Source organism: Melospiza georgiana, chromosome 2 (assembly GCF_028018845.1).
Source record: "Melospiza georgiana isolate bMelGeo1 chromosome 2, bMelGeo1.pri, whole genome shotgun sequence".
Taxonomy (NCBI): Eukaryota; Metazoa; Chordata; class Aves; order Passeriformes; family Passerellidae; genus Melospiza; species Melospiza georgiana.
Window position 1 is genome coordinate 122,990 of NC_080431.1, and position 25,132 is coordinate 148,121.

At 43.1% G+C, this 25,132-nt stretch overlaps 1 protein-coding gene across 8 annotated transcripts in view; it reads left to right on the forward strand.

Annotated features, from left to right (window-relative positions):
* The window catches only part of SYNJ1 (synaptojanin 1), a 48,558-nt gene extending 23,567 nt beyond the window's left edge, over positions 1-24,991 (forward strand). For 3 of the 8 annotated variants that reach the window (XM_058019094.1, XM_058019100.1, XM_058019095.1), the window contains exons 14-33: positions 1,037-1,228; positions 1,756-1,840; positions 2,818-2,958; positions 3,271-3,463; positions 4,662-4,820; positions 6,636-6,792; positions 7,127-7,244; positions 7,352-7,567; positions 7,956-8,034; positions 9,048-9,210; positions 9,834-10,040; positions 10,726-10,857; positions 11,556-11,594; positions 14,683-14,730; positions 16,266-16,304; positions 16,397-16,437; positions 18,547-18,655; positions 19,537-19,727; positions 21,301-21,324; positions 22,833-22,926. In XM_058019094.1, the coding sequence (XP_057875077.1) occupies positions 1,037-1,228; positions 1,756-1,840; positions 2,818-2,958; positions 3,271-3,463; positions 4,662-4,820; positions 6,636-6,792; positions 7,127-7,244; positions 7,352-7,567; positions 7,956-8,034; positions 9,048-9,210; positions 9,834-10,040; positions 10,726-10,857; positions 11,556-11,594; positions 14,683-14,730; positions 16,266-16,304; positions 16,397-16,437; positions 18,547-18,655; positions 19,537-19,727; positions 21,301-21,321 (2,330 nt within the window). In that variant the 3' untranslated portion in view covers positions 21,322-21,324; positions 22,833-22,926. Of the gene's footprint in view, positions 1-1,036; positions 1,229-1,755; positions 1,841-2,817; positions 2,959-3,270; positions 3,464-4,661; positions 4,821-6,635; positions 6,793-7,126; positions 7,245-7,351; positions 7,568-7,955; positions 8,035-9,047; positions 9,211-9,833; positions 10,041-10,725; positions 10,858-11,555; positions 11,595-14,682; positions 14,731-16,265; positions 16,305-16,396; positions 16,438-18,546; positions 18,656-19,536; positions 19,728-21,300; positions 21,325-22,832 lie in introns of all 8 variants that reach the window. The other 5 variants (XM_058019096.1, XM_058019097.1, XM_058019099.1 and 2 more) reach the window with 5 other exon arrangements.
* Positions 24,992-25,132: the final 141 nt, after the last annotated feature.

Here is a 25,132-nt window from a genome sequence, read left to right on the forward strand (position 1 = left end):
TGTTTTCTGTGTGTTTGGCCTAGTTATGGGTGTGCGATTTGTTCAGCAGAGAAAGCATTCCCAGCCAACAAACACAATAGATTTCCTTCTCTTGCTCCCAGTTTTTTTCAAACCCAGTAGGGATAGAGAATGCCTGATTTTTGTTTTGACCAGGTAGCCAAGAGTGACTGAAAAGACAGCAGCAGCTCAGTAATCATCTTATTTGGGGAATTTAAATGGAAATGCTGTTCCCAGTAACTATTTTTCTAGACAGCATCAAGTGAAGGGAAGAATTCCCTCTAATATTGTTTAAATTGTTCTTTTGGAGTCAGATAACTTGAGAACATTCAAAATAGGTAAATTATTACAACTGAGGTAAATACCTGAGCATTGAGTCAGCTTTTTCCTTTCTGTGTTTCTCACAGTGTCCTTCACATATGGGTCATTCCTCTCTCTTCATTTGGGAGATAAAAACACGGCAAAGGGAAGGGCTGATGGGACAGAGAAATGAGTTTAATTAGTTTGAATCCCAGCCTACTGTCCTCACTAAAGCAGCTCTTCAGGAATTCAACTGATCGAAAAAGAATTCAGATTTGTGGCTTAAATAGACATACTCTAATATGATGAAATAATGTACCTTCTCTATTTTAGTACTTGTAGTGTATCAGCAACTTTTACCCTGCTGGGAATTAATATACATGCATGTTGGTTCTGTAACAGAGATTGGATTTCATTAATTTAATCTGTGGAAATGAGCCAGATATGTACAGAAAATGATGGCTTCCCTAGAAAGTCATGGATGAGATGAAAGAACAGCAGATATTTATAAAACATGGGGATTGTTTCCTCGTGTATCATTTGTCTCTATGTAATTCTGAACCAATTGCTGCTGTTTTTTGGTCAGTGTGTGTCCCTAAGAGTACTCTCCCCTGGGCAGGCTGCATTCCCTGTGCTTTCGCACTTTAGCTTTGTCTGTGCACGTGCATTGGGCAGATCTCAGTGCCAGCTTTCTGGAACGTTCTCCATAAAGCGAATGCCTTTTCCAATGTTCTTGCAGCATCTGTGAAAGTGCTGAAGAGCATGTGTGAGAACTTCTACAAGTATGCCAAACCCAAGAAGATCCGAGTGTGCGTGGGAACGTGGAACGTCAACGGGGGGAAGCAGTTCCGCAGCATTGCCTTCAGAAATCAAACCCTCACTGACTGGCTGCTGGATGCCCCCAAGCTGGCTGGGATCCATGAATTCCAAGGTAGCATCTCTGTTCTGCCATTACTTTTACTGGAAAGATCTGATTTTTGTACAGAGATCACAAACACAGAAACAGCTATCACAGAACTGTAGAACTGTGTAGGGAGGGACGGTAAAGATGCAGCTCCACCCCCTGCCAGAGAAACACCTTGCAAAATCTGCATTTATTTATAAGCTTCTTTGAGACAACTGGAATTTTACAGAATCCCACACTGGTTTGTGTTGGAAGGGACCTTAAAATTCACCCAGTGCCACCTGTGCCATGGGCAGGGACACATTCCACTGTCCCAGGCTGCTCCAAACCCCATGCAGCCTGGCCTTGGACACTGCCAGGGATCCAGGGGCAGCCACAGCTGCTCTGGGCACCCTGTGCCAGTGCCTGCCCACCCTCACAAGGAGGAATTTCTTTCCAAGGAAGGACTATTTTTCCTTAAAATGAACATATGTATGAGTATATATAGATGGATGAGGTCTTGATTGTTGAGTTAATTAGAAACAAGAAATAACTCTTTCCCTATTTACCTCAAGATCACAAAAACAAACCTGTGGACATATTTGCCATTGGATTTGAAGAAATGGTGGAGTTAAATGCAGGAAACATTGTGAATGCCAGGTGGGTGATCCAATCCACGCACTACTTGTTTTGCTGATAATCACATTTTTCTAGTCATATGTTATTTGAAATTGTGGTTTCTCCAGTGCTTGCAGTGCTCTTCAGTTGCTGTGTCTGGTATTGCTGTTAACAGCAAATCCTGTGAACATCTTTCCCAAAGCATGTGTTGTTGGAGTGCTGTTATGTACCAGGTTGTGATCTGTACAAAGGAAGGTTTCCTTCCATACTGTTAGTTTGCACTGCCATTCCATGTATTGCATGGATGCATTGCTGTGGAGTTGGCATTTTTCACTCCTAGCAGACAAGGGTCATGTAAATACATTTTTCCCAGTGGTGGCTGTTACCAGAGATATCCAGTGTGTGTAGTCCTGGGACCATATTCCCTGTGTCCATTGTTTTCTCTGCCCGCTTTGTGTGTTTCCTGGTGTTAGGGAAGGTTTAACTCGTTGGGAAGAGCACATACAGCCTATGGTACTGTAGCCTTTGTGCAGAGCTTTGTCTGTTGGGCACCAGGTGTCAGCTTGTAACCCCTCATTTCACCCTTTGTGTAGTTAATGCTCTTTGCAGGCCTGATATTTTTCAAATTTTCATGTTTTTCTTGATCTAAGACTGTTCCACCTGTTTTCCAGTATTGACTGAGCTCTAGGCTAGGAGTGACTCTCTAAAACAATCCTTAGGTTTTCCCCCTGTAGTCTTGGTGTGTAAATACAGCAAAGCTAGCCATGGCTCCTACAGTTGTCCGTGGTGTTGGGAACAGTGAGGCAGTGTGTGTAGAGACTGAATTGCTAACAATGATGCCATGACAGCCTCGAGCTTGTGTCTCTGCTGGGAGGCATCTGAGCACCATTCCTAGCTTGGCTTTGGTTCACTGCCTCAAGGTTTGCTGCAGGTCCTTGGATGTAGCTCAGCTCAGTCACCAGCTCAAACCTGTTCACTTTGGTTCATTCCCAACCTGGTGTTTTTAATCTCCCTGCCAGCACCACGAACCAGAAGCTCTGGGCTGCAGAGCTGCAGAAGACCATCTCCAGGGATTACAAGTACGTTCTGCTGGCCTCAGAGCAGCTGGTGGGCGTCTGCCTCTTCGTGTTCATCAGGCCCCAGCACGCTCCCTTTATCAGGTCAGTGAGCCTGGGTCACCCTCAGCGTGCCTTGTGTTGAGAGATAACCCCCAAACCTCCTCAGAGCTGTGTGGGGCTCTGGGAGAGCTGTTCCCCCTTCTGCTGAAGTAGCTCTTAAGGTTCTTTTCTCAAATGCCCAGAGAGCACTGGTTGCCCAGAGAGCTTGGAAAGCTGAGGTTGTATCCTGTCAATGCTCAGTGACTGTTGGGACTTTTTAAAACCAGCCTGTGGCTGGGAGAACAGTGTGTCTGTCACACTCAGAGCCAGCTGTGCCAGCTCCTGGAAGGTTTAACAGCTGTTCCACTGTTGCAGGGATGTTGCTGTGGATACTGTCAAGACTGGCATGGGAGGAGCCACGGGGAACAAGGGGGCCGTGGCCATTCGGATGCTGTTCCACACCTCCAGCCTTTGCTTTGTGTGCAGTCACTTTGCTGCAGGCCAGTCCCAGGTCAAGGAGAGAAATGAAGACTTTGTAGAGATTTCTCGCAAGCTTGGCTTTCCAATGGTAAGTGCTGTGTTCAAATTCCATAACAAATGCAACGTGAAACCCTTGGAGCCCCAGCGGTGTCATCCCAAAGCTCTATTTGCATTTTTCCCTTTCCCCAGTTTCCTGTGGAAATCAGATTTCCTTGGGTTAGACATCTCAGAGATAACTGAGCTCCCACAATGTTTATTAAAACAGAACACTGCAGAAAGAACAGACCTTGCCATGATGGAACATTAGTTCACTTGCATTTGGAATCAAGGACTAGGTGTAGGAAAGAGACCTTACAGATCCCTGACATGCAGTAGAACTTTAGGCAGGAAGGTAGGCACAGGAAACAATCACCTATGAGGAAAAATCCCTGCAAAACAGCCCTGTTCTCAGTACGCAGGAATTATTCCATGCCGTGTTCTCATTGTCAAATCGCCAAGTTGAAACTGTTATCAGTGCAACAAAATGCTTCTTTGAGACTTACAGCTGTTTTAAGTTTTGCCATCAAACTTAAATTTGTGAATTTCTGTGGCACTGGGCAGGAGTCTTACATCTTATTTTACAGGGTTTTTATTTTCTAAATTTGTCCCCACTGTCATGTTACAGTTTTCCTAGCAAGTATCCAACAGTTTCCTTACTGCTGTTTTTTCAATGTGCCAGTGTATCTGCTTGATTTTACTTATGGACAGTGGAAAAATCAAAACAAAGGGGGAAGTAAAAGTTGTCACTCTAAAATCTGGGCTTTGTTTAAAGTAATAAAGCCCTGATGTCTCTCTCTAGTGATGAAAATGAGATGGAACTGAAAAGTCTTCAATTAAATGTGAATGATGAAGCTCTGGATTTGCAGTTTGTCAGGAGACCGTGTCACGGAGTCCCAGGGAGTGTTACGTTCTCCTCTGTCACAGGCAGCAGCCATCACCTTTGAGCAGGCTTCTGAAACAGGAGGGAGGAAGATGAAGAGTTTTAGAATCCAATTCACTTGAGTCGTGTTGCTTTAGAAATGGGAACTCCATAGGAAATGTCAATTCTCTTGTGTTCCATATATTAACACCACACTTTTGATCATGTTGTTGTAACCATAGGGACACTGAATACTAGGGTGTGTTTCAGTTGTCTTCATCACCCAGAAATGATACATATTTCACAGCAAAAAACTGAGTTTGTGAACCTGGAAGCAGTAAATGTGTCACTCATTGCTTTACTTCCAGTGTGTGCTGCTGTTTTGCAGGGAAGGATGCTCTTCTCCCATGACTACATTTTTTGGTGTGGGGACTTCAATTATCGAATAGATCTGCCCAATGAGGAGGTGAAGGAGCTGATCCGACAGCAGAACTGGGATCCCCTCATAGCAGGAGACCAGCTCATCAACCAGAAAAACTCTGGGCAGGTGTGTTCAAACGTCACCGACTTCAGAATACTTCCTTTTATAACTGGTTTTAGCAATTGCTCTGATGCTCCTGTAAATCTGTATCCTCAGCATGGAGCTTGCTAATTATAATATTTTTCTTTTGTGAGATGTAACTATTCTAGAAGAATAATTATAATGTTTGGTAACGTTACTCTGTAGTTAAATTGTAATAGGCCTAATGCTGTTACTGTTGGGAAAAGGACTAGTCCAAATGGTAGCTTTATTTGCAAAGAAAACACAGAATAACCAAGTGTGAAGAAAGCTACATTTTTTTACATTTGTTGGGTTTCTTGTTCCCTCTCTGCAGCTCTGTGTGGGAAGGCTGGACATGGTAAAAAGAGAGACAATCCTCAATTGTTGGTCCTGTCTGCTCACTAGCACTTGGATCACAAGCAGTGCTTTTGCTGATTTAGGGTTTGCTGATTTCCCTTCCATTTGTGCTGGGATCTCGTGCACCAGAACAGGAGGCAAAACACTGGATTTTTTTACTCACTCAGTTGTTTGTTTAACAGCTGTTGGCTAGAGGAAGCAAGGTGTACATTCACACGGTCAGACAGCACTGTCTGTTTGTCACATTGTCTGTCAAGTGGATCAAAACATGATGTGTAGAGGTTGTGGAGACACCTCCAGCACTTAGAGAGCTGGACAAATCTATGGAAACTGCCAGAACATGGAACTGCCAGGAAAGGACTCCTGGCCCGGGAGCAGGAGCAGCATTGCCTGTTGAGCTGATATCCCATGGTTTGGGAACTGCTGGCTGAGTACCAGCTCTGTCCCTGCTGGGGCAGGTTCACATCTGTTCCTGCTGCTCAGGAAAGGTGTTAACACAGCAGCTTGCTCCATTAAAGTAGGTTAGGAAACAATTACTGAAGCCAAATTAATTGTCTCAGAAGTTGTGAAGCTTCCAGCATTCTGACACTGATCTTCTGACATTGACTTTTAAATTGACTGAATTTCAAATTGTATTTCCAGCAAGAGAAGCAGGTCAGCCTGCCACTCGGTGCAGATAAGATCCAAGTTAGATTTCTATTTTACACATTTCTGAAGTGAAGGAAAGATGCCCATAGAAGGTTGAACTCAAGAATAGAGCTGACTGAATTAGCTAAAGGGTTTCATTTGGTGTCCAGCTTAAACACTTAATGAGTGAGAAGCTCACTTGGAATAGATTGAATGTATTAAGGACTCTTCTTGGTTTTTTTGGGGTTTATTTATTTGATGGGGCAACTTGTGTCAGCTTTTTCCTTGAAGAATTTGGAAGGCACCCTGATCAACCTGGTCTGGTGAATGGCATCTTTGCCCATGGCAAGGGCTTGGAACTGGATGATCTTTAGGGTCCCTTCCCACCCCAACCAGTGTGTGTCTGTGAATTTATGGGAGAATTTGTCATGTTCAGATAGATATAAACCATAAAATGTGTGCCTGAATTCCCCACTTTTGCTGACCCAGGAACCAATAAGCAGCAGAATGAAGTGCTGTGTTACAGCATCAGTGTTCTGGGTGACCTCCAGTCGGTCATGACATTGAAGGAACAGTAGGTCATTCCTAACCCTGGGCTTCAAGATATAACTACTGGCATACTTCTGTCCATTGGTGATTGTCTGGGTCACTGGTTAGTCATAGTGTCAAATGTGTTTAGTCACAGTGTCAAATGTTTTCAGTAGGCAAAATGTGGAGAGGAATCCGTTTTAACAAGTAGCAGGTTTTTAAATTGTGTTTTGAGATGTTTATATAGGTTGTCAGTGTTAGCATAGAGAACTCTGGTTGATTACAGCTGTTTCCCTTGTGTTGGTACAGATTTTCAGGGGATTTCTGGAAGGGAAGATCAATTTTGCCCCCACGTACAAGTATGACCTGTTCTCTGATGACTATGACACCAGTGAGAAGTGCCGCACGCCGGCGTGGACGGACCGGATCCTCTGGAGGAGGAGGAAATGGCCCTTTGACCGATCAGGTTTGAGGCTTTCCTTCAGCTGTCTGAAATGTTCTTTACGTGACTCAGAGGATCCATTTAGTGATGCTCACAATGTCAGTGATGCTGAGCTCCTGTTCCTGGCTTGGTAGGATACAGCACACTGGTAACAGACCTTCAGTGAACACAGTGAGGCTGAAAGAAAGGGCCGTGAATCACATCCCACTTACTGACATCTGAGGAGTGGAGAAGGAGCTTTGAGCAGGGGGCTTGCTATAAGACACTCTATTTGGATTTACTTCCTGTGTTTTCTCTTTATGATTAGCACACCCTTGCAATCACTGTGTTTTTCCTCCTTTGTCATTGCTGGTTGCAGCTGAAGACCTGGATCTCCTGAATGCCAGTTTCCACAGTGACACTAATGTCCCTTACACATGGAACCCTGGCACTTTGCTTCACTATGGGAGAGCAGAGCTGAAAACATCTGACCACAGGTTCCAATTCCATTTCATACACCACTCCCTGAGATTGAATGCCCATGCTGTGTGTTTTGTTGCTCAGATACTCTGCTGACAGGATTTTCTTGTCTGTTTTTTCCAAGGCCTGTGGTTGCACTGATTGACATTGACATATTTGAAATTGAAGCAGAAGAGAGACAGAAGGTGTACAAGGAGGTGATTGCAACGCAAGGTCCCCCTGATGGCACTGTGATGGTCTCCATCAGAAGTTCTTCAGCTGAAGAAAACTATTTTGATGATAACTTGATTGATGATCTTCTTCAAAAATTCGCAAGCTATGGCGAAGTTATACTTATAAGGTTAAAAAACTTCTTGCTTTTTATCTCTGCTTGTAGACTCATGGAAATGTTTGGGTTCAAAGGGATCATCCTGAATAAAGTTATTTCCTTAGATAGGAAATAACTTTTCAGGTATGATCTGTTTAATTTTTAGCATTTGAATTTCAGCTTAAGTGTCTTTAGAATTCATTTAGCGTACTTAAGTGTCTTTAGAATTCATTTCTGTGTGTCTCAGTTTTCAGACATGATTTTTCCAGATACTCTTGAGAACTTTATACAAATGTTGTATTCTAGAATTAGGTTAGTAGTTTTAAACTGAAAATGAGGATGTTGCATTTGCACTAGGCTAGCAATTGTACTGTGAAGTGTTCTGGTATTTTGTGGTTATTGTTCCCAATGAACTTTGCAGGTTTGTGGAAGACAAGATGTGGGTAACATTTTTGGAAGGAAGCTCTGCTCTGAATGTTATGAATTTGAATGGTACTGAGGTAATGTAAAAATGACTGAATCTTTGTATAGCAAGAGAAAATCCAGCTTTTTAAAGTCTTCTTTAGTGGATTGGATTTACTGTTTTTCTTTGGGATTGGATTTACTGTTTTTCTTTGATTCTTACAAGTTTTTTCTGTTCTGTACTAGACTTTTGCATCTTCGTTTTTTTCCTCTCAGTAGCAACATGCCATATGTTGAGTTTCAAAAGCCATATAAAAGAAGTATCAAGCCTCATTTCTCTAACAATATCCTCCTAAAAATAAATTAGGAGCTATTGAGATGCATATTCATCAAATGATGGGTTTGGGGTCTTTTATGATTTAAAAAGCAGAGTTTAGTTCCTTGAATTAACCAGTTAAAAATCTTTATAGCCTGCAGTTATTAAAAATTTAGCACTTCTGTTCTACAAACTCTGAAAAGTGTCAACATTTCAGCTTGCATTGACTTCTGTGGGGTCAGTATTTAATCCTTGTGAAAATTTAACTTCTGATGTTTAAATTTTGACTAGTGTGTGGCTGTTAAGACTTGGAATGTGTGATGTTTGCAGGTGGATCCCTGGGTCTGCTGAGATGTCACTGGCAGGTCAGACAGGAAAGGGGTTCTGGGTAAAATGTCACTTTACAGAACGAGGACCAGCTCTGTGCCGGCCTCTAAAAATTACTTCATTTATGTAGTTTATAAGCAAGTCTCTTTTTCTTTTAAATAATAGTGTCACAGTAAAAAAAACCAGAAGCTTCCCATTTAACTGAGAAGGAGAACCGTAGGAGAGGAGTTGCTAGTTTTTCTACCAAAAAAAAATTAAATGGTTGTAATGAGGAGTTTGTTACATAAGTGTAGTTACCTACCAAAATGAAGTGAAAATCATAATTATTGTTTAGTCACAGAAATTCCTATAACCTTATTAGTGATATTTTCAGTAGTTATTATTTTCTTTTTAAATCTAAAATGCTGAGCTTTAACATTCCTACTCTTAACAACTTCTGTTTTGTGCATACCTTTTTTGGCAATTCAGCTACAAGGAAGGATTATAAATATCAACTTGAAAAATCCAGATTGGATCAGAAGTTTGGAAGATGAAATGAATCTAGAGAAGATTAATATTGGACTGCCTTCATCCACAAGCTCCACTTTGCTTTGTGAAGATGCTGAGGTTACTGCAGACTATGACATGGAAGGTTTGTTGAGATAAAGCATTCCTCACTTTGAAATGCTTACAGTCCTGAATGATGTGGTAATTTAATGCATATATAAATATATGTAATGCATATATAAATATATATCTAAAACAGATTAGAAATCACATTATTTCCAACAGTATCTCAACAATCTGCTTCACTCTTATCTACATTTAAATATATTCTAAATATGTTCTAAATTGACAGTTTACTTTTCTAAAGCACATCTATGTTGAGCCTTTTTTTAAACACTGTTCCACTTTTTGCAAGCAGAAGTTGTTACAAATAACAGATACCTTGAAATCCCCTGCCCAGCCTTCTGAAGAGCAATGAAGCTTGTCATATTGCAAACCAAGGAAATAACCTGTGAAGATAATTGTTTCTTAGATTAATCAACTTCACATTTGCCGCACTGTTACAATTACCTTTAATATATATCTATAATATATATTGCACGCTTGAAGTATTTTCAGCTGGTTTGAATACATTTGTGTTCTTCATGTGTAATTTTGGGATGTGAGAATCACACTTTGGTTGCTGAGCTAATTCCTTGGAACCTGGGGGCTTTTCTTTCAAAAGATCTCATTTTTATGTGCTTTTCTCCCCTGGACTGTGTTCTGCAGGAGACATCGATGACTACAGCGCTGAAGTGGAAGAAATCCTTCCCCAGCACCTGCAGCCGACGTCGAGCTCCGGGCTGGGCACGTCCCCGAGCTCCTCCCCGCGCTCCAGCCCCTGCCAGTCCCCGACGCTGCCGGAGGGCCCCGCGCTGCCGGCCAGGCCCAGCCGGGCCCCGGGGAAGGTTCCTGGGCCCCCTGTGTCCTCACAAGGTGGGTGCTGCACAGCCCTCGTGCTTTAAGAGGCTCCTGGGCCCTGTGTGCACACACAGTGGGTACTGCACTGCTGCGCTGCCTCAAGAGGCTCCTGGGCCCTGTGGGCACACACGATGGGTACTGCACACTGGCACAGCCCAGTTCTGCTGCAGTGGGTCTGTAGGATCCTGGCTCACCCCAGTCGTCTCTGGGAATGCGGCCCCTGACCATCCCTACTCCTGTCAGTTCCAAGACAGAAATTGTAATCAGCACATTTGCAAATTGGGAGCACAATATGAAAACTTCTGTTTAAACACAGCCTTTTTTTAAATTATGAACATGTGAACACAGTGATGGTGCTTGGAGTGACTTGGTATTGAGTTTATTTGATCTGCTGAAATGCCTTGAGAATTCCCTTTGTAGCATTTTTTTTCCAGAGAACTTAGTTCACAGGTTAGAGTCAAAATCAAAATGTGGAATGCTGCAATTGGTAAGATTGTTCAAGATTTCATGGAAAACGTGAATTTACTATAACATGTGAGGCAAAAGTTTTGATGTAGGGAATCTGCTTCTTTTCATCATTGGTTCATTCCTCTTGTTTTCCCTCTGTCAAGAACTTCCGTATTGTTATTTAGAAGAGCTTTGCCATGTTTGTAATGTCCAAGATGTTAATTTGTGCCTTGTTTTCTGCCCTGTCCTCCAGCTGAGTTGCAGGCTGGTGCCCAGCAGAAGGAGCCTCCTGCACAGAGCCTGGAGCCCAAGCGCCCTCCGCCCCCTCGGCCCGTGGCGCCTCCTGCCCGCCCGGCTCCGCCGCAGCGGCCGCCCCCGCCCTCAGGTAACGGGGACCTTGTTCTGCTGACCATGGGGTGCCCATTGGATGCCTACTGCTGCCTATGGGGTGTCCATTGCTGGCCATTGCCAGTCTGGCTCCTCCGCAGCGCCCGCCTCCCCCCTCAGGTACCTGGGGGCCTTCCCAGCTGCTCAGGAACATTTATCTGCTTTCCAGTCTATGAGAGGGACTGGAAAGTGAAAACCCAAACTGTGTATTGCACTTTGGGCTCACTGGTTCTTTAATTGAAATGTTTAATTGGCACATTTAAAAGCAGTGGGAAATAACAGCATTTTTACCATTTAAATATTATTAGTGAATAAGTTTATAAAAACTTAGTTTCACAGTTTTAAAAATGTGAAATTTTACAGCTATGTTTACTGAACATCTTCATTTTTTGTAGCATCTATTTTAAAGTAAAATAGAAATAGACTTGTGCATTCATTGATTCATTGCTATTCCTTTAGTTTTGGCATCAGTATATATGTGTTTTATCATGTCCAAGTTTTTAATGTGGAGTTCATTTGGATCATCTGACAATGTGAACAATTGAGCACTAAGAGAAACTGGATGTTCAGAAGCATTTGGGCTACATAGTTAATAACAAAGTGACCCTTGTGATTTTTAACTCTCATTCTTTTTCTTCCCTCCTACTACACTGACACTTTTCATTATTGCTGCATTCATTTCTTAAATACTGTCAGGCGGTAGGAGTCCTGCACCTGCTAGAAAGGAATTTGGAGGTAACGATTTTAATTGTTTTTTGATATGACCGCGTAGCAAAACTGCTGTGGGGACCTGTTGTGACAGTACTTATCGTGATGATTTCTGAAGGTGTGAAAATGGGCAAGTCTCAAGGTTCCAGAACTGGATGATTCATGAATGTCACTGCCATTTCTTTCTTCCCCCTCTGAACTACGTTTCACTTTCTGGTGAAGTAATATTTCTCCAGAAGCTGGTATTTTAAAGTCAGAGATGAAGGTCGTTCCAGATTTCTATTACTTTGTCCTGGGTGAGCACATCCAGCTAACTTTGCTGTGAAGTGCTTCTCAAAGTAGGCTTTGTCCTTCTCTGGCCCACATTTGCTGTCCTGCATGGACTTAAATCAGCTCATCAATACATGAGGGAGGGTGAGAATTGCTAGTGGCAATTCCAGGCACTGCCCCTCAGTTGGTAGGAAAGAGACATTTTTGACAAAATGCTTCCAAAGTTTGGAGTAATCTCAGAAAATACATGAACTATTTTAAATAGTCTGTAACTATCAGGTAACTTTGGTGTCAGGCAAAAATGTACTTGGCTCTGAAATACTGGTGAGACAAGGAAGGTTTCATGCCCAACATGGAATATTTCAGCTGAGTTAAAATGCAGAAGCTTTAGGAAGCCGTTGATAGACCACACTGAACATAGGTGAGATTTAATTCATTGTTCTCCAGTCCTGTGTGGTTTTCTGTGCACTGACACAATCCTGTTTGCCTGGTTTGTCTCAATTGTGCAAAGACTACTCAGTTGTCTTCTTTTATCACCTTTCCCAACACAGCTTTCCATAGCGTTGTAACTTGCATAAAACTTGCTTTTTATGCAATCATTTGAGACGCTAGTATATTTTTTCATGTGTTGTTCCAACCAGAAGCTCTTTACTTTTTTCTGCTCTCCATTTTCCACTCATGGTGTACATGTGTAAGCATAAAGAGCGATTTTCATGGGTACCTGAGCTCAGCTCCAAGCAAATTAGCCCAGGGCTGGAACCAAAATCAGTGTCCTTATGGGTGACTGTAGTGGGGAAAGGGCACCTGTTCCTTTTCCCTAGGAGCAAGGCTCTGGAAGCTCTGTGGAATATCCCTGTGTAGTGTCTAAGTGGCTCAGACTTTGGGTTTAGACTTCCATAGCACATGCAAAGAGACATTGATCATGTCTTTTAAATGTTGTGCCTTATAAATAAACTTTTTTTCCTCACATATTTTGACCTTTTTTCCCCCAAGTGCTTCAGTCCCTTCATTGCCCATGGCACTTTTTCTAATGCCTCAGTATGCTTTGAAGATGAGAGAAGGTTTTGGGCATCTAAGTGTTTTATTTTGGTCCTATTTTATATCAGAAGTAACTCAGAGTTCAGGTGAACAAGGCTCTGCACTCATTGCAGGGCTTTACAAAGTGGAGACCTTTTGTATGCTAATACAAAAAAAAAAAATCACTGAGGATCCTACAAGTTCCAGTTGTTTATAGTTAAAAATTAAAATGTTGCCCTCTGTTTACCCAGTGCTTTTGTAATACATTACAGATTAAATTTTCAGAGAACATTAAAAACTATAAAGGCTGCTAATTGTCAATTGACATTAATAAATAACATTTGTGGAGTTTTTTCCTTTAATACTGTTAGACAGTTTTCCTGGTTGTTGCAGCCAAGGCTTTTATAATTGGTTTAAAATATTTTTTATTGTCCCTAAGATTGAAATATTCCCATGCTGCCCTTTGTGATAGCACAATAATTTTGCTTTCCCGCTATTGAAGAGAGCTATGAGTCAGTGAAATGAGTACTAGGAGTAAGTGAAATGTCAGGTATTTACCCTCTGTGCTGTTTCTGCCCCTTGTAGTGAACGTTGGTTACCTTGCCCAATCTTCACGCCAGAGATCTTGCTGCCTGTGCCTGGTGCACTGATGCAGGAACGTGTGCCCGTGTCCCCCTGCTGCTGGGAGGAGCTGCCTTTGGTCCTCGTCCTGCACAGAACAAGAGCAGAGGGGTGTTGTCAGGCAGTGCTCTGCTCCTGTGCAGCCCCACTGCTGCTCCTCTCACAGAGTTAGTTATTCATGGTCAGAATTGTGATCAGAATTGGCAGAGCCTGGCTCTCAGCCAGAGCAGATAACACATGCTGGGGCTGAGCATCTTTGAAACAGATCTTCAGCCAAAGCAGAGATCCAGCATCTCTGGAGCCAGTCCATTTCAGCCCCAAGTGCAGCCTTCACTCTGCCCACTCTGTGACTGACAGAGCTCACAGATCACAGGGAGCTCCTGGGCACATCTCACACTGGTGAGAGAGCAGCAGGCTGTGTCACAGCTGAGGGGATTTAGCAGCAGGCTATGTCACAGCTAAGGGATTTAGCAGGAGGCTGTGTCACAGCTAGGAGATGCCTTCAGTATTTCCGTCATGGCTGTGTCCTGCCCTGTTTTTGCCATAGTTTTAGGAACCCAGTGCATGCTTGATGATACTGCAGAAATAAAGTAATTCAGCATGGTTATGCATGATTGAAAACCTGTTCTCTCAATCTGAGCTGTTACACCAATGGGTGCAGCTGTCCCAAGTGCACAGTGCTGTGTAGAGGCAGCTCAGTAATACAGTTCTTCAGGATACACTACGTTATGTGAGGTGGGAGGTATTGCTTTATCACATTTCCTATTCAGTGCACCACGGCACAAACAGACTGCTCAGTGTTCTGAGTGGCAGGGATCAGGCTTGATTCTGCAGGGTGACAGTGCTGTGCTCATTTATTCCCCAGCATTTAAGCTCTGTGCTCTGCTCTGTTCAAGACTGGCATGGCAGATCACATGGGACAGCCAAAGGTTTGTGTAGAGTGAACATTCTGAAGGAATCAAATTCAACTATAATGTAAAATTGAAATAACAGATATTACTAAACATGATTGTACTTGATGGTTTGTAATTCACACCAGTCTGGTCCCCCATGCTGCTACAAAGAGTTATTTCCTACAGGTGACTGCAATCTATCCAGACCAGAGATAAATTGTGTAAACACTTGTGGCAGTGTTCTTTCTGCTTTTTCTTTCTCAATCTACTGCTTTTCTTATGCTATGTACAGCTTCTCTTCTTTCTCTGAAAAGGTCTTGGAGCTCCTCCCAGTCCTGGGGTAGCTAGGAGAGAAGTAGAAGGTAACACAACAATTTTTGTGTTCTAGAAATGGATTTCTGATTTAACATCTGAATAATATTATTGCTTTTGTGACACTAAAGGTGGTTTCATTAACGCATTTATTGCGTAGGATCTTTGTTCTTTTATTGAGCATCGCTTTCACCCAGCCAGGCTGCTTCCTGCTTTTCAGTGGTGGTGGGGATTGTTGCAGAAGGCATTTATTAAAAGCTCAGTGAAAACTTAGAGAGCTCTGATCAAGAATGCCTTTAAGGCTGACCCTCAGAGGAAGCTGTAGCTGCTGGTCATCAGAGTGATCATTGCACCTGTAACTAAATCAGGAATCCAGGGAGCCTGACTTTTCATAAAGGGCTATGAGTGTTTGTATGTTCTGGGGAGAGAGGCTTCAGTTTCAAAAATTTGGTCTATAATTTTATGTTTTGCCTCTTTTTAAAGAGCACAGTGTAGATGTTTTGATTCTGATAGCCAGCTGTGTGTAACACAGTTCTGAGAAGCATTTCTCTTGCACCTTTCTGCTTGGAGTACATGGGGTTATTGTGGATGGGTCCTGCTTTAGCCGTGCCTGCAGAGTCATGGGCTGGGGTTTCTTCCTTGTCTCTCAGGAACGTGTCCTTCACAGCAAATAGCAATGCAAGTCCTGATAGAGTCACCGGCAGGGTTTCCTCCAGATGCTGCCATTAATTTTGGCTGCATTGCTGGTTCATTTTTCTAAATTGGCAAAACCACTCTATGTGTAGAATATTTGTGGTGGGGAGGCCCCTTCGGTGATTATCCACTCCAGCTTTGTGCTCCAAGGAGGGTGAACTGGCACCAGGTTGCTCAGGGTGGGAGCTGCTTCCCTGAGAGCAGCCCCAGAAACCCGTTCTGACTGGTTCCAGGGCAGGCTGATAGCTGAAAGCTGATTTGATAAACTGGGTGATGCACCACAGAGTTCCTTCCACTGACTGCCACTGGCACGGTGACTTTGCCTTCCTGGGGAATAAGCAGCAGAAACTCAAGCCAGAGTCCCAAACCTCCCTGCCCGTTAGAAATTGTGGAATTGTCTGAAGTAAAGGTATTTTTGTCATCTCTTGCCCTGCCCACTTGGCATGTTGCATCTGAAGGTTGCCCTCAGCGTGGCCATGGTGAAGCTGGGCTCTGACACATTTATCCCATACACAGAGTGGGGTCAGGAACTGTCCATCGGCTCTCTTTGGTTTAACCCCTGCTGGTAGAACATCAACAGAATATACCAGCAAACACAACAGCTTCCATCCAACACCATTGAGAACACTGGGGACCTGTACAAGTGGTGTCTTTAGCTTGCAACAAATAGGATGTGATTTAAATTATCTGTTATAAAAAGGGTCAAATGACGTTGTGTGTGCCATGGGATGGGAGTGTGTTACTGACAGTGGGTGGATATGTTAGAGATTTTGAAAAAGTCACTGCTATCTCCTTGCTTCTATTCCCAGTAGCAGTAATGTAACATCGCCCTCTAATACCCATTTGTGACTTATGTAACACAGACAATCTGTTTGTTTTCCATGCTGCAAAGCACAAAAAAGCCCTGGAACACAAAGAAAAGATACCTTAGGTAATAGACACGTGCTTTGTACTAACTATTATACAGACAGACGTCGGTTTTGCAGTGAGTGGTCAGTCAGTGATCTCTGCTCTCTGTTCCAGCTCGGACTCAGCCTCCACCCTCGGCGGGTACAGCCAGACCGGTAGGTGTGGTTTTAATGTTTGGAGATCATTGTCCTGCTCAGTGTCTGCTCTTTGTTACATCCACATTTCTGTTAGTCACAGCACACGTAAGAAATCTACAGAGTTAATGATCTCAACAATTTTTGTCTGTTGACTGAAAATGCTGTGGGGTGAGGGGAAGCCACCATGTGTGTTCAGACTGGATGGGACTGGATTGTTTTGCACTCTGCGATCACACAATAGGCTCCCAAATACACATTTGACATCTCCTTTCAAATAACTGCAAGGTTACTGTTTTTATTCTATGTCCTTACTGATTTGGTGTGATAAAATGCATTATCTTCTGCACTGAAACACAAATCGTGCCAGCAGTTAATTACTGACAGGCCATTAATGGTTACTGTGCAATTGAGATCTTCTGATGTACCTTGTTTTAAAGACTGATTTTCATAAGAGTCTTCATGTAAAAATGAAACCTTCAACTCTTTCAGCAGATATTAGTACTGTGTTTCATTCCTTTGTTTGTGGAACTGAACTGAAGGAGGGAAGGAAGGGATTTATGGGCATTCAGGTGCTTCACCCCACACAGGAAACCAAGAGATGAAATCTGTCTGCCTAGTTTATTCTCAACAGAAGCAAGTAGGAGCCTTATGGGAGGGAAGAGGGAAGTGTTTGAATAGCTACAGGTGTTCTTAAAGAGTTACTGAGTAATGGGACTGTCTGTTGATAATTCTGTGACTTTGCAGCATATTCCAATATTGGAACTAATGAAAACTGCTGTTGAAAGTCTCCCTTGAAGCAAATTGTACAGATTCATTTTTCTCAAAGAGATTGATTCTCACAGTGAGCCGTTCATGATCTTGGCTCTTTTTTTTTATTTCTTATTCTTCTGGAAATGTAAAATGGCCTCTTCTACAATTTGGGTAAAGAAAAAGTGGTATATATAGGCAAGAATGTATTCGTTTTTCACTGTGTGGTTGCCTTTGTCTCAGGTGATTGTTGGATTTCATCTCAGGGATTTCAGGACCAGGGACAGTAGCTACAGTGGGTGCTGCTTCCCACTGAGGGATCCTGAGAGCTGCTTTACACTTTCTCTTCTGTTCCTTTTTGGCATATTTTTATTTTTTAAAAATATTTTTTGGTGTATAATCCAATCATCCTCCTGCCTACTATCAGAATATTGAAAGAAATAACAAAATGCATCTTGGCAATCTCAGATCAGATAGGAGATTCAGGAATTCAGACAGGAATTTGAGGTCAGGTGGCTGAAAGAGTTCAGGACGTTGGTCAATGGACCCAGCCAAGCATAAGCAATCACGTGATACAAAGCCAGGGTCATAGCTAGTAAAAACTAAGATCAAGAATTAGACTATTTTTTATAGTATTCGCTTGTTTCTAATGAATTTTTGTGTAGAGTTGTGCAATGAAATTTGCTCTGAAAACCATTTCTAGCATGTCCTCTGGTACACAACATTTTACAGGAAACAAGTCTTACAAACTTGTCTCTCAGTCCTTTTCCCTTGATCTCTGGCATTTTTATCCCAGGGCCTTTTATTCAGCTTTCACTGTGTTGTTTGTAATTTACTGTTATAATTCTAATCTGGAATAGCTTCCTATGTGTCTTCAAATACTGATGTAAACTTTGAAATTTACTTTCCCAGCACATTAACTTCTATTCCATCAGCCTCAGGGAGACGTCAGCCTTCAGATGACACAGGATGTGTTTCATTAATACTGTTTGATGAGAAACAGACCTCCAAATAAAGTAGTTGCTCTTGTTGGTTTTGTTGCTTACAATTCGTGGACTTAGGTAAATTATCTTATTAAGACTAGCAAACTAATAACTGTTTCTAGCATTGTTGCACAGGTTAAGCATTTATATAAAGTTGAAAAGCATTGTAAAAATCCTTTGCTTTGAATTGAACCATCATAATGTTTTGAAAATATATTCTTTGTTCTTGCATGTGCATAAAAAAAATCAGTTGAGCAGCTGTTATAAAAGAATTTGTTGTTCACAGAATCCTGGTTATCCTGTGAAATAATCAGGATTATTCTGAATCATTTAGCAGTAGGTGACTGCAGCTCCAAAGCTGCACTAAAATCCTTTCTTTTGCCCCCTTTGCTGTCAGACTGTTCCCCCCCGAGCTGGAGTTATCAGTGCCCCACAAAGCCATGTCCGGCCCTCGGGGGCACGAGCGGCACCGGAGGCGCAGCCCAAGGCAGCGGAACCCCCACGGGGTGAGTTAAATACAAATGTCCCGTTCAGCCAAGTGCTACGGTCTGCTTTGAATGCTTTGTTCTCAACACATGCCTCCACTTTTCACTAGGAATAAGATTCTTGGATGGAATAGCATTTGGCACTTTGTGTTAGGCACCCACAAGTATTGCATTTTTGGATGCTAATCTCAAGATCACCCATAGATTCTGTGGTATCAGAGAAACTGTGCAAAGATTGCAGGGTTTGGTCTGAGCACCCTGGTCTGTCACAGTCTGGCCATTGATCCCCAGATGCTCTATGCATTGTTAGTTCTGTGATCATAAGATGTGGAATAGCATTCATGTCTGACTCTCAAAACAACTTCCTAAACTTAGTTTAAAAAAAACCCTTATCTTTTTATGTATGAAAATACACATTTTATAATAGTGACTTCCAAAATACTGTTCAGTATAACTGAAGCTCCTTTTGGGGTGACATGGTTTGTGTTTTGTGTAAAACCACAGCATGGTTTGTGTTGGAAGGGACCTTGGAGATGAATTCCAAGCCCCTGCCTATGGTCAGGGCCACCTTCCACCAAGCTTTGTCTGCCCTGGCCTTGGACATTCCAGGGATCCAGGGGCAGCCACAGCTGCTCTGGGCACCCTGTGCCAGGGCCTGCCTGCCCTCACAGGAAGGAATTCCTTCCTGATATCCCATCTAACCCTGCCCTCTGTCACTTAACCTTGAGTAGCAATTTTTACTGGAGATGTGCTGAGTTTCTGACGGATTCCAGTCCCGCTGCCATGAACAGCTGCTGTTCTCACAGCCCCTTCTCTGCAGTTCCCTCTGGTGCTTCCCCATCCTGCCATCCCTATCCTGGTCACTGTTCCTTGCCGCGACAGTCACTGCCGTGTCCTTGCAGGCTCGCCGCTGCTCCCGGAGCCCCTGAAGCCGCAGGCTGCGGGCCCTGCCCAGCCCAGCCCCGCTGTGCTGAGGATGCAGGAGCCCCTGGTGCCCGTGGCAGCCCCGCAGAGCCTGGAGCCCCCGCAGCCGCCGCCGCGCAGCCGCTCCTCTCACAGTTTGCCTTCGGAACCTGCTCCCTCCCAGCAGCACGTGAGTAAAACCCTGCAGGGACCTCCTGTCACCGTGTGAGTGAGCACAGCTCGTACTGGTGCTGCAGGCTTCTGAGGAACCCTCAAAGCGAGCACAGAAACAAAAACAAGGGTCCAGAGATCGGATTCAGTGGTCCCGGGGCTCAAGGAGAGCAATAATGGCTTGTGTATTGTCCTTGAATAACTAACATCTTAAATACTAAACATTGAATTTCGGATCTCTTGTGATAGCCTTACAGTTTATGGGCAGCTCAGTCTTAAAATGATGTTGTCATTTGGCAACTTTGTATGGTAAAGCTCTCGATCAAGGCAATCTGATTTGATAATGCTATGTGCATGACAAGCTGCACGGTAAGGCAGCACAGGTTTAAATTGTTACTGCATGGTGTGGTGCTTGATGTTGGTGATCACTCATAGAAGGGAGATGACATTGATAAGTAAGTAAATAAGTCTAATCAATATATTAATAAATACTTGAGAGAAATAGAATTCTTCCAATTCCTCAGTGTCAATTAAAATACTTAACCACATAATGTGGAAATTTCATACAGTAACACTAACATTCTGTTTTCTCTGGGATTATTTAGACTGTTATGATAAAAAACACCAACTTTTTCTAGGAAAAGCCATAGTTTCTTATTGCTGCTTAAAAATGCAGAAGCAGATTTTCAGTGCTGCTCAGGTTTCTTCTTTTGCCTGTGTGTGAAGACCTTTTTTGCTACAGTAGTTAATGCCTATGTTGTACCACAGTGAAGCAGCCAAATTCAGTGCTCAGTGAGCTGATTTTTGAACTCAAACTGGAAAAATCTTTAAATGCTTTTCCTTTGTTTCTCCTCAACCTCTTTCTTTGCCTGTGAACTGCCTTTCATTTTGGAAACTTAGACCAAAAACGTGCAGGTTTCTGAGGAAACATCTTTAAAGACGTGCAAGATCTTTTGAGAAGTAGTGAATTCCATGCCATCCTTCTATGCAAATCTTGATTATGATTTTGGAGAAATGAAATCTATTCTTATAAAAATAATGACTGGTACAGTGTGAATATTCAGGAGTTTATACAATCTCCACACTGAAAAAGAGAATTAGTTACTGGAAATAGATCTTTATTGCAAAGAAGGGAGATTCTGGATTTCCACAGGAGGAGAGGCATTATGGGTTTTATCAGCTTGCAAAACTGTTTCTGTAGATCAGGGATGATACTGACACAGTTCCCAGAATGAGAGCTGTGGGGTTTTCATGGTAATAGGTGACTAGAATTAGACCATCCATGCTCAGATTCCTGTAATTTGTCTCCAAAAAGTAGCACAATCAGCTGCACAATGGGTGTCTGTATGGAAATATCATTAGAATGGACTTGAGTTGGTTTTTTATGACTCCTAACGGTCGCACTTACAGTAGAAGACAACAGAAATGGAAAATTTAGTGTAGTGTGTAGTAAACACTTGTGGTTTGTATTTAAAACTCAAAAAATGGCTTTGTGAAAACTTCTGAAAGTATTATTTTTAACACGAGGTTGCTTTGTTACTTGGATTTTCTTGCTGATTTCCTTGCTCTGATATGTGTTTCTCTTTCACAAGCAGGAGCAACCGTCAGGGTAACAGGTATCTGACTATTTCCCAGTCTTGTTGTGGCTCCATCCATTTAGCAGCAGAGATGTATGAATGGTGTTTCATACATCTGCAGCCCCATCCCGTTAAACACACCTGTCTGCATCCATGGGTGACTGTCATACCATAGTGTGCTTTTTCCTTTCGTGGTGCATTGAAAATGACACTGCTGTTATTCAGGCCAGAAAGACTATTGTGTGTCATCATCTTTTTGTCAAACAATGGGGCCTTTGCCTGTGTTGCTTAGGCACTGCTGAGCCTCCTGATCTCAGGCTGTTCAGGGAAAAACAGATCAGTGTTGGCAATAAATGTTCTCTTTGCACGTAAATCCTGATGCTACTGCACTGCCACATGCTATTTCAGAATAAACCCCATATATCACATTTCTCAGGGAACAGAGACCTTGCTGTGACCCAGAGTAAAACAGTTACCATTTTAAAAACACTTGGTTCCAGAATTACTCCAAGCAAGTTTTTACTTAGAATGAGCAGCAATTTGGATTCATGCTTTCTTTGGGATCTTGTACTTTCAAATGGCCACAGGACTTAACCAGTACCAGCTGGTGCCAGGCTGCATTAGATTTCTATTCCTTCTACAGTTCAATTTTTCGCATTTTTTCCTGAGTTACTCAGTGCCTTTGTTTTAATATTATTCTGCTAAAAACTTCAACTATAGACAGTCAATTCAGTTGTTTTGGTACATTAAATTTATCTGCTAATTTGTCATAAAATCTTTTTGTGACATTTGAACTCTTAGAAGCCGTTTTTACTTAAGCTTAACTCATTTGATAAGGGGAAGCTCCAAACTCTGTTCTGTCAGTGTGCATACTGAGCAAAGTAGATACTCCACCTTTTTGGACAGCTTGTACGAGGTAAAAAATACCTTGCATTGTTGTTTGAAGCAGTGTGTAAAACCAGGAATATTTTGGTTTTAAAAGCTGAGAAATTCTGTGGGGAAAACTGTCTTCTCGAAGGATAACTTGTTGTTTTAATTAGCGATTGTCCCTTTTCATGCCAAGAAGAAAGAGGTGCTTACGGATGCCTGCCCTCCATAGCAATGTCTGACTGCACACACTAATAACACTAATGTTGCCTTTCATTGTGGTGCTTTAATGCTGCTTGTAACATCAGTATGGTAAACTCCAAACAATGTAACCTGAGCTTTTCAGTCCATAGCTGTGCTGGGCTCTCCCTTGCTTAGAATCCAGTGTGCCTCGCTTAGCATCCATTTCCTGAACATTTTCCCATGCCAAGTTCCCTTAGTGTTTGTTGCTGGGATTGGGGCCTGCAGGGAGCAGATTCCAGCTGCATTCCCCACCGAGGAGAGGGGAATGGTGTTTAACACCTTACAGGCTTTCCTTTAGACAGAGGGGATTCTGGCTGCTGTTACAGCTCTAGTTATAACAAAACTGGGTTGAAGGTGGAGCTGGGGAGTGAGAAGGGGGCAGTGGGAATACCCTGGAGCCAGCTGCATGATTCCTGAGTGTGTTGCTTCCTTTGCAGCAGAATCCCAACGGGACACACGGCACTAACCCTGAACCCCAGCTCAGCAGTGACCCTTTTGAAGACCTGTCATTCCAGCTGCTCGTGTCCAAGATGCAGAGTTCTGTCCGAACATCACCCGCTCCAACCTCAAACCAGAAGGAGTTGATACAGTTGCCTTCATCAAGGCAAAGAAATGCGGAGAATTCGAATCCTGTAAATTGCATGTCAGCAACGCCTCCTATTCCAACCTTCCACTCATCCCAGGAACATCAGCACAGCTCTCCAAACCCATTTATTACTGGGCTGAACTGCTCAAATCCATTCACAGAAAGAACTCCTAGTGCTGGGAACCCATTTAGGATGGAGACACGGGAGTCCAGGATGCCCTCACAGGCACTGGCAGGAGCTGCTGCTCCCCACCCATTCCCTGTTCTGCCCCCGCCCAGCTGTGGCACAAGCAGGCCTCTGTTTCCTGTGGGTGCAGCTGCAAACGCCTTTTGCCTGCGCAGTAAATCTCTCAAGGTGGAGAACGTGCAGCCCAGGGGCTGGGTGACGTTTGACGAGGACGACAACTTCCCCACCAAGCTGAAGCCATCCACCAGTGTCCCGGATTTTACGCAGCTCGGCCCCGGGAAACCGGCCACGTGCCTGGCCCTGCTGGGAGCTGAGCACAAGCCCTTCCTGGGATCGGACTTTGCCTTGGACAGGGGCTGGAGTCAAAGTGCTGCTGACTGCTTCTGCACGCTGCCAGCCAGAAAGCCACCTGCCCCCTCCGTGCCATCCAGAGCAGGCAGCAGCAGTAGCCCTGCAGAGCCCTCCCTGGCACCCAGGGTGTCACCAAGCCATGGCTTCACAGAGAGATAGATAGGTGGCCAGAGAATCAGAAGGTTGCATTTGTTTCATGGTTTTACAGATAGGTGGCCAGAGATGCAGAAGGTTGTATTCATTCCTACGTTTTATCCAGTAGAATAATTGGGCATTTGCGATTATTCTGTGTGCAATAATTAATTGTTAAATGCACTGAAACTTAACTCTGCTCGTAAACAGCCACTTCAGCTTGTGTATAAACTTTGAATGTGTATATATGGTAGAGCACAACAAATGGTCAGAAGTTTATGGAAATCTCGGTGTAATAGTATTTGAATAGACAAAGAGAAGAAGGGTGAGCTACTGTCTCACTAAAACCTGTCAATCCTGGACACAGATTTTGCTTAGGGAGCTCTTTCATTTCTGTTCTCCTCTGTGGAATTCCACAAGAAGAGGCTCCCTGCTGGCAGCCTCCCCCCTCCCTTTTGACTGTTTTGTTAGTTGATATTTATAAGTATTTACCAAAGAGCTGCCAAAGTTTATGGAGATTTGAATGTTGACAAGTATTGTTTAGAAGCTGTTTAATTTATAACAGAGGCTACGGCTATTTGTAAGGCTTATATTTGAATTTGAGGCACAACAAAAATAGTTTACTTTAAAAATAGAAACAAAACTTTGCATATTAATATATTCAATTAATCTCCTGTGTCAGTACATTTCAGTTGTTAGATCCTATTGTGACCTACACTCGCTAGCACTAATTCAGAATAATTGTTTCATATCATCCATTTATTCATTACTAGTTTAACTAAACTATTTTTTTTTTTCCACAAACTGGAAACAGCTGATACAGCAAGCTTTTCCTCAACCTCTGGAAAACCCCCTTTGGCTTTTGAGATACAAAGCAGTATTTGCCAGTTGCAGGCCGTGTAGTGTGCCAGCCAGGGGGTGAACAGCACACTTGGATTGTATTTAGAGTAGTGCAATATCCCAGGGCAGCACGCTTTGGAAAGCCTCAAACGCTCTCACAACATGATCCATGACATAATCCACGATTCCTTCGGACAGCCCTGGCTAGCCACGAGCTGCAGCCGCCTAGAGGAGTGATAGTGAGTTTCTATTGCGCTTTTTCTGTTCAGGTCATTCCAGTTGTACACTTGGAACAGCAGTGGTACTACGTGTGCTTCGGTATGTGAGTTCCTTGTTTCACGCTGTCGCTGCAGACATCCAGCAGTGTGGTTGATGTTTTGGTATATCCTTACGTTAGCAAACCAAATTCAGGGGGGAACTTTTGCTAGTGGGAGTCACGTGATAAAATATGTTGTCGAATATTTAATGGCAGTGATTAAAAACTATCTGTCTGAACTGTACCCGGCGTGCGGCTCCTCTGCGCCTCACAGGACTGCGGGGGCCACAGGGAATGCTCCCAAATTTCAGGGTCTGTATATATGTGTGTATGTTTATACATGTGAGCTGCAGCGAGGCCCTGCCTGTGTTGATGGGAGCAATGA